The sequence below is a fragment of the Petaurus breviceps genome, unplaced genomic scaffold (genome assembly GCF_028583685.1).
Source record: "Petaurus breviceps papuanus isolate PSGF00001 unplaced genomic scaffold, PetGlider_PUasm1.0 90654, whole genome shotgun sequence".
NCBI classification, from domain to species: Eukaryota; Metazoa; Chordata; class Mammalia; order Diprotodontia; family Petauridae; genus Petaurus; species Petaurus breviceps.
Genome location: NW_027187301.1, coordinates 4,273,234 through 4,290,349, shown reverse-complemented (window position 1 = coordinate 4,290,349; position 17,116 = coordinate 4,273,234). Strand labels below are relative to the sequence as shown.

Genomic DNA, 17,116 nt, shown 5'->3' with positions numbered 1-17,116 from the left:
TTTATTCACACTGATGAATTAATATTTTATTTTCAATAGAACAATAACAGAATTTTCCTACTTACGTGAGCAATGTTATTATGCTCATGTCCTTATGAAGTATTACATCATAATTAAGTCAGAGTCAAAATACTGTAATCTTGAACAAAGTTATTTGAAATAACTGAAAAAAGTATGACTGCTTTAAGCTTTTTTTTAAAACAAGCTACTTTATTTCCTAAAATAGTTAAAGAGTATGTCTTCTTTGAAAAATTAAAGGTAAAAAATTTACTGTAGTCCATCACCACTGGGCTAGCAAAAACCATCTAATGCTTGGCTTGTAAAATTAATGTTTGTTAGTGAAGAATAATAGATCAATTCTCCTTTTGATTCCATTTATTGTTCCAAGTAGACAGTCTTGTCCATTCACAGCAACCGACAAGTCAAACCAAAATAAAACCATAAGCAATTAGACATACTGACTTTTGGAGTACACACTTGGCGTTTTCTTCTCTGAGTGATAACTTTTGTGGGTTGTATGATACGATGGTATCGAGTGTCTGTAGCGATTGCCTTTTTCCTTACAACAAAAAGCACAGCAGAATATTGTCCCTCCAGCAATGAGAAGCAGTGCTGTGAGCCAGCCTATATAGAGGGCTTCTCCTAGTTCTCGTTTTTGAGCTGTATTCACTATTGGGTTGTAGAAATCTCTGATGATGGCATTGGCGACCCAGCACACTGGGACCAGAACAATAATGCCTGTGAGGATGAAGAGGATTCCAGCTGTCAGCAAAATAAAACCCTTGACTTGTTCATTGTTCCCAGTGCATATGACACATTTCATTCCAAGGATGGAAATCATGAAAGCGAGAAAGGAGAGCACCGAGGCTGTACACATCAATCCCCTGGAGGCCTGCAGGTCTGGAGTGAGAGCCAACAGGGAGTCATAGATTTTGCATTGCATCCTGATGTTGGCATGTCTCATGCAACTCATCCACAGGCCTTCCCAGAGGTTTTCAAAAACGACAATGTTGCTTTCGATGAAGGCAGAAACTCTCCACTGGGGCATGACAGTGACGGCCACTGTCCCCACCATGCCGAGGCCTCCCAGTATCAGTCCAGCTATTTGCAGACCATAGTAAGCCATGGTGTCTGGAGATGTGTATACCTGTGCCAGATCAGGAGAAAGTAAGCAAATGAAACAGGTCAGTAGGCATGCAATCCTGAACAGCTGACGTTTTCTTCTGTTAATGTCCTCAGGAACCCAGTGTGTGTGTGTGTGTGTGTGTGTGTGTGTGTGTGTGTGTTTTCCAGATAGATTCTGCTCGGCTACTTTCAACTAAGTTAAAACCAGTGTTGGCTGGCTGGGGTACCTTTACTGACTGGAACATGTGAACTCACCAATCCAGTGTGTCTACTTTCTTGTCCAATAAGAAGGGGACAGAAACACTGGTGTATTTAAATTGCTCATTCTTTGTGCTTTGCTTTTTTTTTCTTCTAAAAAGGCAAACAGCATGTTTATTTGTAGCCATAACCATGAATGTCTGTACAAATCTATAAATGAATCAGTCCCCGGTAGAAAGAAGTACATCTCATACAGATGATGGTGAAACTTTTAGAATCTGCATCTTGGACCCAAGCTGGACTGGAACACTGGACTCTCTCCTCACTTAAGGTGCTCTTTCATTCTGGACCCACACAAACTATTTGGATAGATTTAGTCCTGTGGAAATGTGGACTTCTAAAAACCATCAGACTCCTTTTCAAACACTCTTTGGTTCATTACCCTCTGAGCTATTGCTGGGGGGTGGGGAGGGGTGGATTGCTTATAACTTAGGTTTGGCAGGTAGTTGTTATTCAGTCTGTCTGAGTCTTCCACCCCATTTGGGGTTTTCTTGGCAAAGATAGTGGAGTGGTTTGCCATTTCTCCATCTCATTTTACAGATGAGGAAACTGAGGCAAGCAGGATTAAGTGATTTGCCCAGAGTCACATAATAAGTTTCGGAGGTCAGATTTGAACTCAGGTCTTCCTGACGCCAGCCAGACCCAGTACTCTATCCACTGAACCACCTAACTACACTATTGGCCCATGTCCAGGATCTTCCTTTAGGAAAGATTAGAAAAGAATTCAATGTACCTTGTAAATCTAGTACTGGGGGGTGGGACGGGGAAGGAAGGGAATAAGCATTTATACAGCACCTACCATGTTGGGGGGGGGGCACTTTGCTAAGCACTTTACAAATGTCACGTCACTTGATCCTCACAATAACGGGACAGGTATTCATTATAATACAGAAAACCTACAAGTGCATATGGACAGAAAGATGTAAAAACAGGATTCAATAACCTAGAACTACTGTTATAAAATGTAAATTCCTTGGGAGCAGGGATTTTTAAATTCAAATTTCTATCCCTAAATTCCAGCATAGTATTTAGCATATAATTGAAACTTAATAAATACTTGTTGATGGATGGATTACTATACTAAGTACCCTTTTTTAGAAAAAAAAATGTAAATTAACAAACAATTAGCTTAGTAGACTAAATAGTAATGATAACTACTGTTATGATCTCCAGGAAGTTGACTTAAACTTCTGAATACAAGTTTGTCTCCAGACCCCTTGGTCCCTTATACTAAGGAAAGAACAGTCAGTGAAGAGGGGGTCCAAAACCCAAGCCCAGGCTCAGGCATTCCTAATTAGGAAAATTACTTTAGCAGTTCAGTCTTTCTGCTGGAGTCAGGCGAAGAGCCCATCCCCTACACTTCATAAGGAGTACTACTTGCCACATAGAGATTTGAGGAAGAAGAGAGACAGGAGCAGAATCGCTTCCTTTTTAAAGATGAAAAATCATCGGTTTCTCCTTATTGGCCAATGAGGGACACTCTGTCATTCCCAAAGGGCCTAAGTCCTTCCCAAAGTCTCAGTACTGGGAGCAGGAAGCTGTTGAGAGATTCAAAATGCCAAAGTACGTAAAAGCTGTAGAAAAAACCCTAGTTGGCTAAAAGCAGGCAAAACAGCCCTTCCATGCCCTGTTACACATACAATAAAATATCTACTTCAGGCATCTGCTTGGACTGTCAGAGTGCCAAATTGAAAGGAGAGAAGGGGAGAGACAGGTCACTTTTACTTGGGAAACAACATTCTTTGAAATTCATTTGATTTAAGGGACTGATAGAATTTGACTGTCACTTCAAAGCAAGCACTATCTGGCATGAAATTGAGGAATGAATAATGCGAAAAAGAAAAAAAGATAAAAACAAAAACCAAAGTTAGCCTCAACATATACAGAACAAGTATGGCTGCCCAGTACTTTAAGGGAAGGTCTCTTCTTTCCTAACCCTTAATTGCTAATTCTCTTCCTCTCTACCTTATATATTTATGAAAAATCAATTCTCTATTTACTCATTCTGGATATTCTTACATGTGAAAATGTCTCCCCCAGTAGAAAATAATCTCCTTGAGTGTAGGGATCATCTCATTCTTTGTATTTGCACCCCCCACCCCAGCATACTGATTGGCACATAGTAAGTACTTAATAAAAGTTTGTTGATGGATTGATTCCTTCTTCTGACTGATTGATTCTTCCCCCCAACCATGAACAGAATGCATGTACCTGGAGCTCTCTTTAAGCAAATTCAATATAGTATAATATGGACTTAACAAAAAGATAAATTAGGATTAATTGAAATAGAAAGCATGAATTAATGTGTGAGAAATTCATTTATAGGGAACATGTCAAAGAACACATGGGATGCATGAAGCAATTTTTAGATAAACGGAAAGGGGGAGGGGAAAATACATTGATCATTGAGCCATGTTGCAAGTCAGTTAAAATTTATCATCAGGTACATCAAGGATGAGCGAGAGCCAACTCCCCTGGGCTTGTTAAATTTTCAGTGTAAACATCTCTACCTTAGAAGTTGGCAAACAAAATAAAGCAGGACTTGATTCATTATTTTATTATCTGTCCTAGATTTAAGAAACTTCGTGATGTTAAAAGCTAATAACGCAGATATGTCACACATACATTTTTCCCCTAGAGAACTGATTTTCTAAACATCTACCAGCACAACCCTGAGTCTATTCCTAACAGATTTTGTAGTCAAGTTTGGGGTAATGGGCTTACACCCTAGAGAGCTAGACAGGGGGAATAGGGATATTCCTGTCACCTTGGAGATCCAGTGTATGTTGGTGGTAGTAGGAGAAAGCAAAGGGTGGGGCTGCAGCTTTAGAAACTTCTTGCTGTTCCTCCTTTGTCCTCAAAGAGGACTAATGACATCAGGAGGGTGATGTCTTGACAATTCACTTGATGAGTGAATTGGATTTAAGTGAGGTAGGGCTGTGCAAGGTCACCAGCCTCACTCTCTTTTCCAGAGGCACTGGAGTCCAGTGGCAAGATATAGGTTAGACCAACTGGCGATGGTCACAAATGCAGTGGGAGACGTTGGCCTTTTTAAGCTAAGGTCCCCCAGGTCTCAGTTTGTCTGAGACACTCATTCAGTGATTAAAGGCTAGGTAGGAATTGAGGTTAAAAAAGTGGCCTAGTTTGCCTTCATAAAACAATCAGTCTGGGAGGGGAAGACCCTCAGAGTCTCTGGCCAGAATAGAAACAATTATTATTTATACTAACTGCTTTAGGGAAACTATTCCTTTAGGGATTGGGAGGGCCGGAAGGGAGAGGAATTGTATTTAATTTTAAAAACTAAAATGTAATGATACTATTACGATCTTCTTAGGGATGTTTCTCCACATTGATCCTATTTTCCAGTATTCAGAAGACTCAATGTCCGGAGGGTAGTCATATTGGTGCCAGACTTAATGTGGACAATTGATTGCTTTTAGCCCAACTCTAACCCCAGCAGTCCTGAGCTCTCAATCACCCCCAGCTACAGGGATGCCCAGCCAGGACATGTCCTTTAGCTGCTGTATACTCAATTACCATATTCCTGGGGTAGGAGAAAGACATCAGCTTCCCTTTTTACTTTCTAGAAAGAAGCCCCAAGGGTTCTGACTTAGTAGATGGGGAAAGAGAAAAAGGACAAAATTTTCTAAGATCTACTGAGTTGGCTACCCCTAGCATGGTGAGCAATCCTCTGTGATGCAGCTTTGATTCTGGGCCACCATGACTACACAGCCGCCTCCCCCTTTCCTTCCCCCGCCCCCACCATTGTTGAGTGAAGGACCAAGGGACTGCCAGGGGCTTGCTGCGTCATCACATCATCACAGAGTGCCCAAATCATTCAGCACTGGTCCACATTGCCATCTATACGGCACTTGGAGGTTTGCAAAGTTCTTCACATATTTAATTTGATTTGATCCTTACAGCAATCCTTCTTATCCCCATTTTATAGATGGGAAAACTGAGTATGAGAGAAGTTACTTGTCCAGGTTCACACAACTATTAAGACAAAATTTTAACCCAGATCTTTCTGATTCTATATCCACTCCAAACCTAGCCCCCATCTACTATCAAAAACTACTCAACTAGGGGTGGCTAAGTGGCACAGTGAGTAGAGCACTGGCCCTGGAGTCAGGAGGACCTGAGTTCAAATCCAGCCTCAGATACTTAACACTTACTAGCCGTGTGACCTTGGGCAAGACACTTAACCCCAATTGCCCTGCCTTCTCTCCCCCCAAAATGCAAAAGAAAACAAAAAAAAAACCCTACTCAACTAGAAAACAGGTTGAGGAGAAATAATTTAAGAATCACTGGACTCCCTCAAAACCACAACCAAGCAAACCTGGATACTCTATTTCAAGAAATCACAAAAGAAAACTGTTCAGATCCATTTGAACCAGAAGGCAACACTGGTCATCTCCTGCAAGAAACCCCAAATTTAAAACCTAGAAAGGTCAAAACCAAAATTGAGGGCTTCCAGGTCAAAGAAGACAAATCCCCAGCAGTCAGAGAATCTACTCAGAGAGCTGCAGACCTTCTTCCCATTTGTTTGCTGGGTAGCCCAGGACTCCCAGTGTATTGCTGGGTCTAGCTATTTGTTGTCTTGAATTCTCATTACATGACAAACTTATTGTAGGAGGTCAGTAATTCATAAAACACTTTGGAAATGAGTATACTGGTTAAATTTTTGTCACATTACAATGAAAATAATTATGTTTCATTTATTTATATTTATGTACCTTTGCAACATAAGCAATGTTGGAAGGGATTTCTAATAATCTCTATATGCCTACCTGATACATTGTAGGGTTTCTCATGATATATGGATGGGCAAGTTTAGCAGAAAGCACCTTAGCATACCCAGGATGGCTGCTGGCACAGGTCCTTTGATCTGCTTTTCTAAAGGAAAGCAACTCAAAAAGGGTTAACAATCTGACTTTAATCAAACAAACATATATCATTTACCTAGTTTAGGGGGAAAAGTCAGTACGCTGAACTTCAGAGAATACAAACAGAAGTTACAAGAGAAAACAACACAATTTAGCAGACTGGGCTTCCAGCTGTCTGACAGTCACATCCATACCTAATTAGTCACCAGAGAGAGACACGCCAACATCTGGGTTTCCAAAGCCAGGGGGCTCAACAGCTGCCCAGAGTCTCATCTGGCCAAATCACACTTTTCCCATAAGTGAGCCCCAAAGCAAAACCTCAAATCAGGATATATATAACCTTGTTCAGGGTCAGAGAACATCACAACCCTCCTGACCCACTTGACTACAAAGTAACCAAAGTTGTGTCTTCCTAAAAAACAAGCCTCCCACCACAGGCTCCATGTGAGCACATTCAGCCTATTGGGGACAGAGTTTATTTTCAAATCAGGAAAGGTCTTCAAGTTCACCTAAGCCTGTTAAGAAGCAGAGAAGATCTTCAAATTCCTATTACCATTACTGCAAGGCAAACAATCATGAGCTTGTGGGACCTTTAGGATAAACCATTGTTCAATATGACTTCTTATTAAAGTTGAGGAAAAATACATTGTTGTTGTGGTCATTGCTGTTGTTGTTTAGTCATTCAGTCTGTGTCCAACTCTTCTTGACCACATGGACCATAGTGTGTGAGGCCCTTCTGACCTCCACTATGTCCTAAAGTCTGTCCAAGTAATCCTATCCAGGGGGTTTTCTTGGCAAACACACTGGAGTGGTTTGCCATTTCCTTCTCTGGTGGATCCCCTCTTGTCAGAACTCTCCACATGACCTTGTAGGTTCATTGAGCTATACAAGCCCCTCTACCATGACTAGGCACTGATCCAGGAGGGGAAAAATTATGAGTGAAATGATTTAAAAAAATAAAGCATTCTCTTCTAGACAAACAAAGGAGAACAAAAACAAAACGAATATTTTTTTCTTGTGGCCTTAGAAATAACAGCAAGCGAGAAAAGTAATTAACTGGGCAAACAGAGGTAAAGCCATGTTACTGATGAGTTTATAAAACTATTTATTCTGTATTCAAAACTTAAGTTGAGATTTTCTCTGCATTAGGCAACAATTGTTCATAAATTTTAATAGGTTTAGACATTGTTGATTTTACTTACAAGCCTCCGGACCAAGTTGAAAAGGAAGATTATCAGACTAAACAGTTATAACACAAGAGAAAGGGAGAAAGTGCCACATTCTATTGCAACATACCAAGTGTGCTCTCTTATTTTTTTTAAATCATAAGATGAAAAATATTAGTTGTGCAAACACCAGTCTCAAATATAAATATATCAAACATAAACAGTAATTATTTGTTGCCAGGCAAGTTTTGGTGTTGGCATTTTATAAAAATGCCCTCGGCGTCCTTGATGTAAAATCATAATAGAAAGAATGCTTCATTTGTAGCTCCTGGTTCAAATCCTGGTTGTGATTTTTATTACTTTTGTAATAAAGATATTGACCAATTCACTTCCTTTCTATGGATCTCAGTTTCCTTAATTACACAAGGAGGGGGTGGGGTCCTTTCCAGCTCTAAATCTACAAGCCCACGACATGTAAGACCCCTTCTGGCTTCTGCCTCAAATCTATGATTCTATCTTTTTAATTCTATTAAGCTAGTTAGCTGAAATACCTATGCAAATATGTTTCTCAAAAACATTTTTTCAGACATGGCTAATGTGAGAATTTGTCTTGCCAGACTACGTAGATATGTATTGAGGGATTTGTCCCTCAGGTGTTGATTTCTTGTTTTTTGTTTTTTAATTGGCTCAATGTAGGGGCAGGGGAAACTAGAAGGGACAGATTAATTTTAAAAAAATTTGTTACTTGAAAAACAAACACAAGCTATAAAAATTTTTAAAGGAAACTCTCTTTCTCTGTAAAACAATAATGTTCACATAAGTAGAAGCTTGGCTTTGCCTTTGTATGCCTGCCAGTCTACATTCCCTTGCCCCTTTGGTCTGTATGTACCATAACAAAACCATAGACGTGACAAAACTGAATCTACTGCATTCCTTATGGTTGACAACACCAACAGGCCACCTCTTTCTAGGGCCTGGTCTATCTATAGCCCGGGATCTTTGCAACAATGGGGAATAGGATGGTTGGTAGGCTGAACCTGCTGCAAAGCTAATTTTAAGAGAGAAGGAAAGAGAAATAGAGACATGGAGACTCAGAGACAAAAGAAAGAGACAGAGATAGATAGAGAAACAGAGACAGACACAGAGAGAAAGAGACAGTGATAGATGCACACAAATTATTGAGGAAAAGTCTAGCTTGATAATGAACATACAAATACATCTAAATGACTTTACTATGTAGAGAATGTATTCCATAACATTCTGTTTTTTTTCTTTTTGGAGGGGGGAAGGCAGGGCAATTGGGGTTAAGTGACTTGCCCAAGGTCACACAGCTAGTAAGTGTTAAGTGTCTGAGGCCTGATTTGAACTCAGGTCCCTCCTGACTCCAGGGCCAGTGCTCTATTCAATGCTCCACCTAGCCACCCCTCCACAACAGTCTCTATCCTTGAATTCAAACACCACCTTCTCCAAAGAACCATTCTCAGGTTCCCAACTGCTGGAGGTTCCCATCTGAGACTGCTTTCCATCTACTTGTATGCACGGATTTATTTATAGTATTTATCATCTCTCACATTAGACTGTAAAGTCCTTGAAGACAGTGACTGTATCTGCCTTTCTTTATAGCCCTAGCACTTAACATGGTGACAGGCACTTTATCAGCATTTAATAAATGCTAGTTAATTGATTGTTTAAATGATAACAATTATTTTTTTTTAAAGCAATTGGGGTTAAGTAACTTGCCCAAGGTTACACGACCAGTGTTTTTGTGTGGGTGTTTAAGTATCTGAGGCCAGAACTGATCCTGGGTCCTCCTGACTCTGGGGCTGAGCTCTTACTCACTGTACCACCTAGCCGCCCCTAATGATAACTATTGTTGTTGTTCAGTCATTGATTCCTGTCTGACTCTTGGTGAAGCCATGGGCCATACCATCCATGGGGTTTTCCTGGCAAAGATACTGGAGTGATTTGCTATTTCCTTCTCCTGTGTATTATGGCAAACAGAGGTTAAGTGTCTTGCCCAGGGTTGAATAGCTAGTAATTGTCTAAGGTCGGGTTTGGACTCAGGTCTTTGTGACTCCAAGCCCAGCACTCTATCCACTAGCCACCTAGCTGCCTCTATGGAAACAATAACCCTAAAGATAGGAAACATGAGGTCACCAATCCTACTGTCCTAACTCTCTGCTCCACCCCCACCCATCTTCCAGATAATATTGGAAGGACCAAAGAGTGTTTTTTTGCATTCCAAGAAGAGAAAGGCACCAAAAGGACATTAAAAGAACATTGCTTCCTTGATGAATATGAAGGAGATAGAGGAAGAGAGAGTTGTAAGACTATTTTTAAGCTCCACCCACTAGTTCTAGTCTACTCAGGTTACATGTCACTAGAAGCATTTCTTCTTGCCTTTCTGGCTCCTCAGTTCCCCCACCCTTTCCCTTTGAAGGTTGGAAAAGACACCATTTGGCTGCTTCCATACTGACACACTGTGGAGCAGAGGAGATAGTGTTACTCATTCCATTTTCAAAGAATGGATGGATTTTGAATCAAGAAATCCATATTCTCCAACTAGTCAACATGACTCATCTCAGTTCTCTTTGCAAGAACATCATCCATGTCTTTTCCCCAACTGTGAGTATATCCCAAGGTTCTGTCTGAGATGCTCTCTTGCTTTTCTTCTCTCTTAGGGACTTTATCAGCTCCCATGAGCTCAATAATCTCCATGCAGATGGTTCCTAGGCTTGTATCTATAGCCCTGGCATCTCTCCTGAGTTCTAGTCCCATGTCACCAAATGCATATTAGACATTTCAAACTGGATATTCTATAAGTATCTCAAACTCAATATTTACAAAATAGAATCCATTATTATTATTATAAAAAATTCCATTTCCTTCTCAACTTAACAATTCTTTACCCTTCCAGTGACTAATGTATTTTTATTGTTGTTCAGTCATTTCAGTTATGTCTGACTCTTCATGACCCCATTTAGAATTTTCTTGGCAAAGATTGGAGTGGTTTGCCATTTCCTTCTCCAGCTCATTTTACAGATGAGGAACTGAGGCAAAGAAGGTTAAGTGACTTACCTAGGGTCACATAGCTAGTAAGTATCTGAAGTCAGATTTGAACTCATAACTTGAGTCTTCCTGATTCCAAGTTCAGTACTCTATCCACTGTGCCACCTAGCTGTCCTAAGCTACACAGGTACTAAGGTACACAACTTTAGAATAATCCTTAACACCTTATCTTCATTCTTCCTACATATCCAATTGGTTGTCAAGTCTTATTAATTCTGCCTTCACAAAACTTTTTACATTTATCCCTTTTCTTAATTCACATGACCACTACTCTAGTTCAAATTCTTATCACTTTTGACCTTGACTACTGTAATAGCCTCCTAATTTATCTCCCTGCCTCAAGAGGCAGTGGATAGGTAGATTACTGAATTTGGAGTCAGGAATACCTGGGTTCAAATCCTACCTCAGGTACTTACTGGCTGTGGGACCCTGGGCAAGTCTACCACTTTGTGCCTCAATTTCTCCATTAGTAAAATGGACTAATGGCCTCTGAGGTTGTTTCTGATTCTAAATCTGTAATTCTATGAGTCATTCTCCTCTTCAATCCATCCTCCAAAGAGCTGATAAAATGATATTCCTAAATCATAGCTCTGACCATTTTACTCTCCTGCTCTACAAACTTCAATGGCTCCCTATTGCTTTTAGGATCCAATTAAATCTCCTTTATTTGGCATATGTAAAGGCTTTCACAAGCTGGTTCTTTTTCAGGTTTGCTACACCTTATTTCCTTTCACACTCTCTATAGTCTAACCAAATTTTTATTGTTCTTATTAAATACTTACAGATTAAACACTGTAAAAACAAACAACTTAGAAGGTCTTAAGAACTCATGGACCAACCATGATTCCAGAGGACCAATGATGAGGCATACAGCCCACCTTTTGACAGAGAAGTAAAGGATTCAGGATGCAGAATGAGATATACTTTATTGGACATTGTTTTACCTGAATATGTAGCAAACTTTGGAGGAAAGAATCATCAACAAAATGTATTTCTTCTTACCTATTCACACATTTTCTCCCCCAATATCACATAAGATCCTAGGGCTATTTCACCTTCCTCTTTTCATTCTCAGTGCCTAGGACAATGCCTGGCACATGGTAGGCATTTGATAAATGCTTGTTTATTGATCAATTGGGTTGCACCTATTAATTTTCTGGAGTCAAAACCAGGAGAGGAAAGGGTTTTTTTTTTCTTTGCTTCCCTCCCCCATTCCAAATAGTTTAGAAGTAACTCGATGTAAGAATTATGAAATTACTAAGTATGGCTAAGCAGTCAAGCTTCTTACAAGTGGAACACAAACTAAGATATTTTTAATCTTAAGATTCTTTGAGGGGTGGCTAGGTGGCACAGTGAATAGAGCACTGGCGCTGGAATCAGGAGGACCTGAGTTCATGATCTGGCCTCAGACATTTAACACACACACACACACACACACACACACACACACACACACACACAAACTAGCCATGTGACCTTGGGCAAGTCACTTAACCCCAATTGCCCTCCGAAAAGCAAAAAAAAAAAAAGATTCTATGAGATTCTCCCTGAGTTTTCTTATATTCTTGTGTTTTTAATATAGCTAGTATCATGCCTTTGATATGACCAGGAGCATCATTCTGTTCCCAGCTATTGTCTCCACTGCTTGTCCTTACAGGGTAAGAGGTGCTACTTTTTTTTTTTTTTTATAAAATTGTGACCTGCTCACAAAAAGCAGGTCATTGGTCATAAGCATATTTTAACCAACACCATATTAGAGTTATGAGTCAGAAGCCTTATACTTCTCTTGCAGAATCATTATTTCTGTCACTTCTTCCTGGAGAAAAATTCCCTCTAAGTGGAAATACTGATAATATAGTTGAAATCAAAGGAGTTGGTGAGTAAGAAGATGCTTATTTTGTTCATTTTTAATGGAGGATTTTGTCCATTTAATGGAAGAAAATCCTGGATAAGGACTGCAGTGTAAGACACAAAAGGGTGTATGTGGTCTACATCAGTCAAGTATTATTCATACTAAGAAATCACAGATCAAATAAAGTAAGTTGTTTAAAGTGAATTATTGCTAGGTGTGGTGGCACAAGCCTGTTACCTTTGCTACTGCAGAAGGCTGAGGCTGATGGAAAACTTGAAAGCAGGAGTTCTGGGCTGCAGTAGTACTCGAGCAAATCAGATGTTGAGCACCAATATGGTAGACTCCAGGGAGGCCTCTGCCTCCAAAAGAAGGAGCAAATTGACCCTGGTGGAGAAAAGGGAACAAATTAAATCTTGCATGCTGATCAGCAGCAGCATAGGGACCATGACTGGCCAAAGTACTACCAGCCTGGGAAAGATCTCAGAGACTCAGCCTCATAAACAAACAAATGAATGAATGAATGAATGAATGAATGAATGAATGGACATGTAGATAGACTGATAAATGGATAGGTAAACAAACTAATAAATGAATACATAACTAAATTAATAAATTAGATAAATGAATAAAGAAATAAACAAATGAGTAAATGAATAAATAAATGAGTAAATGAATGAACAAGCAAATGAATTAATTAATGTGATTTGTTGTTAGGAAAAATCTAAATTTCTCATGTAATTTCACATAAATTTAAACAGTGATTAAAATACTCTCCTCTAAAGCAACTTTTCCACTACTTTTTTCTATGAGGTCAGTCAGTATGATTTGACTCACTGTATATGGCAAATGCCATAAACCTAAGTGCTTTCTAAGGAGTTTTTGCTTCTCAAGAAGGCTCACAAAAAGGAGGGGTTCCCTCTGGAAAGATATTCATTTATTTTGCAATAACACTGAGAGAAAAACCCAACCTCCCTCCCCCAAAATGGTCACCTTCTCCAGAATACAGGCTCTTTATCCCAGCCCAGCTGGCCACAGCCATCATTGAGGTGAGCAATCCTTGTGGAGTACCACACACTTATTGCTGAATAACTGACTAGCAGTGAGAGGCAGGTAAGCCCAAGCAGCCTGGTCAGAGCAGTACCTCTCAGACTACTGGTTCTGCTGCCAGCCTTCCCCCACAGCCATTGTGTTGGGAAGAAGCCCTGGTGGAGATCTGATCTGGAAGTTTCCTCTCCAAGTAATGCAAGTACAGCTACTAAAGACATTGAAAAGAAAGTTCTTAGGGGCGACCAGGAGGCTCAGCGAGTAAGAGCACCGGCTCCAGTGTCGGGATGACTGGATCAAATCCGGGTTCAGATACTCAGCACCACACCCAGAAATAACTGGCCATGTAACCTTGAGCAAGTTACTTAACCCCGATTGCTTTAAAAAAAAAAGTTCTTGGTACTACCAAGTGTCTCAACATCAAAAATGAATATGACTTTATAAATGAGAAGGACACATAAAAAGATGCATTACTATCTGCCTTGCCTTAAGGACCACAAGACATTTTCATTTGACTGGCAACCAAAACCCCCTCTGTGTGCTGCCTCTTCCTATTAGAAAGTGAGCTCCTTAAGAGCCAGGACTGTCTTAGTTGTTTAATTTTTACCCCAGCACTTCAGCACAGTGCTGTGCACATAGTAAGCACTTAATAATTTTTTTTCATTCATTTATTCATTGAGGGATACCCTTTTCTCCAAATGAAATCTGAAAGGCTCTAAATTTAAGCTAATACCACAGAATAAAACAATAAATAACTCAATTACACACACACACAACTGAAAAGAAAACTCACAATTTCTGATCTTACAAATTGTTTACTGTTCTACTGCTTCTTTAACTTTTTCTTTAACTTGTTCTACTTTTTTCTTTAACATATTCCCTGAATCCCACTCTATAGATATGAGTTGGATTCTGAATACTGAGTGACAAGATCAGACACCTCTGCTTCCTCTTATCATTACAGAAAAGCCAAACTAATACAACTCTTCAGGTGCAATTTCCATTTGAGAGAAGGACCAGGAAAGAAGATTCCTCTATCTATTTTTTTTCCATCAGTTATCTCTTAATCTCTCTCCAGATGGCATAGGAAAGCAGTATCTTTGGCTTCTCTCAAGCTGTCCTTTTGCACAGTCACCCTCCAGACTCACTCCTCATAAAATTCTCCTTGTACTGTTTCTTAATAAAATCATGGTTCTGAAAGTTCTAGCTAGAAAGAAGTTTCTCCTCACCTTCTTTCTCTCTCTTTCTCAAACTCTTCATAGGTCAAAGAGGCTTTTAAAAACAGATGTTTCATACAGAATTCCTGATGAGTCAGCATTCAATCTTTGCCTGAAGACCCTTAGTGAAAGAGGACTTCTTAATTTATTATTTATTTATTTTAAAGATTCTTTTCTTTTTCAATTTTGAGTCCCAGGTTCTCTCCCTCCTTCCTGCTCCTCCCCCATACACTGAAAAGGCAAATAATAGGATTTCAATTATGCATGTGAAATCATGCAAAACATATTCACATTTTGTTTAGTCATTTCAGCTGTGTCCAATTCTTCATGACCTCATTTGAGGTTTTCTTGGAAAAGATACTGGAGTAGTTTGCTATTTCCTTCTTCAGCTAATTTTATAGATGAGGCAAACAGGCTTGAGTGACTTCCCCAGGGTCACACAAGTAGTAAGTGTCTGAGGCTGGATTTGAATTTAGGAAGACAAGTCTTCCTGGCTTCAGGCCCAGTACTCAATCCACTATATCACCTAGTTGTGGGAGAGAGAGAGAGACAGACAGACAGACAGACAGACAGACAGAGAGAGAGAGAGAGAGAGAGAGAGAGAGACAGACAGACAGACAGAGAGAGAGAGAGAGAGAGAGAGAGAGAGACAGAGAGACAGAGAGACAGAGAGACAGAGAGACAGAGAGACAGAGAGAGAGAGAGACAGAGACAGAGAGAGAGACAGAGAGAGAGACAGAGACAGAGACAGAGACAGAGAGAGACAGAGAGAGAGAGAGAGAGACAGAGAGACAGAGACAGAGAGACAGAGAGAGAGACAGAGACAGAGAGAGAGACAGAGAAGAAGAAGAAGAAGAAGAAGAAGAAGAAGAAGAAGAAGAAGAAGAAGAAAAGAAGAAAAGAAGAAGAAGAAGAGAAAGTAAAGAAGGAAGGAAGGAAGGAAGGAAGGAAGGAAGGAAGGAAGGAAGGAAGGAAGGAAGATCATACTTCAATTGGCACTTCTTGTTCCTAAGGCAATTCATTCCATTTTGTAATAGCCCTCTAAATCTCTAGGTTGCAGAGAAAGTGCCAGTCAGCCTATAGTGGCAGAGGAAGTTCCTCACAGGGACCTCTCTACAACACTGAAATCACAAGTCCATTTCCTATCCTCGTGCTATCTAATTCTTAGGAAGTTTTGGTTTATATTGACCCAATATCAGCATCTGCAACTTCCACTCACTGCTCATACTTCTTTCCTCTTGGCCAAACAGGAGACTTCCCTATTTCTACCCAAATATTGAAAGTCCTTCAAAGGATTCTAATGCAACTTTCTCTTTACGACCATAATCATCACCTTCTGGTGCAATTGATGAGTGTAACCTCATCAATGTCTTTCCTGAAATAGGGTGCTCAGAGCTTTAAGTTATTTAAGATTTAAGGCTGCACTAAGACCTTTGGGACACCCTGTGTTCTTCTGAGGAAGTGAGACTATTGGCAGATTCCTGGTAAAATGGAATAAGACAATCAGCCTAGGAATCCTGGATGCTGGGATTCTCTTCATGCATTAGGTTTGGTTTGGTTTCATTTCTTATTCATTGTTCACACAGTTCATTTATACTGAAGTTTCCATACACAAAACCCTCTAGATCTTTTTCAGCCACTCTGCTACCACCCATCCCCCAACTTATATTTGTAAAATTGATTTTTTTGAATCCAAGGGTAAAAAACCCCAAATGTTTTGCTGCTTGATTTTATCTCATTAGATATGGGTCAACAGCTTCACCTGTTGAGGGCTTTTTTGGATTTCATTTCGTTATCAAGTGTTTCAGTTTTCTTTCTCAGTTTTGTCTCATTTTCAAATTGCCTAAAGATGCATTTGGGTGGTTCAGTATATAGAGTGCTGGACCTGGAGTAGGGAAGACAGTTGAAATCAGGTGTGGGATATTTACTAGCTGTGTGACCTTGGGAAAGTCAATTAACCTCTGTCTGCTTCAGTTTCCTCAAATGTAAAATGTGAATAATAAAATCACCTATCGCATGACCTTGGGAAAATCACTTAACTTATGTCAAAATGGTTTGCCAAACCTTAGGTAAATCTTCAGTATTCCTTTCATCTACTAATCTAATGAGTCTTTTCATAAAAAGTCAATGAGTTTGGTCTGCCATGACCTGATGAAGCCCTACTCGGTCTGCTCCCACTTTTTAGAAGTACACTGGTGTGAGCTGAGAAGTAGTCTTGCAGAGGGAAGTTGCTTCCATGATACTATCTATCCATCTCACCCTCTGCCATTCCTTTTTCTTTTGCCTTCACTCTTTCCCAACATCAGAGTCTTTTTCAATGAGTTCCATCTTCTCATTATGTGGGCATAGTACTTAAGTATTTACTCTTTCTAAAGAGTAACCTTCCTTCTTTCCCTCCTTCTTTCCTTCTTCCTTCCCTCCCTCCTTCCTTCCTTCCTTTCTTCCTTTTTTCTCTTTCTTTCTTTCTTTCTTTCTTTCTTTCTTTCTTTCTTTCTTTCT

The 17,116-nt window shown here is 39.8% G+C and overlaps 1 protein-coding gene across 1 annotated transcript; it reads right to left on the bottom strand.

Annotated features, from left to right (window-relative positions):
- Positions 1-7: 7 nt before the first annotated feature.
- Positions 8-1,366, bottom strand: CLDN8 (claudin 8). Its single transcript, XM_069064971.1, has one exon. The coding sequence runs from the start codon at positions 1,124-1,126 to the stop codon at positions 449-451; it is 678 nt and encodes a 225-aa protein (XP_068921072.1). The 5' UTR covers positions 1,127-1,366; the 3' UTR covers positions 8-448.
- Between the last annotated feature and the right edge of the window lie 15,750 nt (positions 1,367-17,116).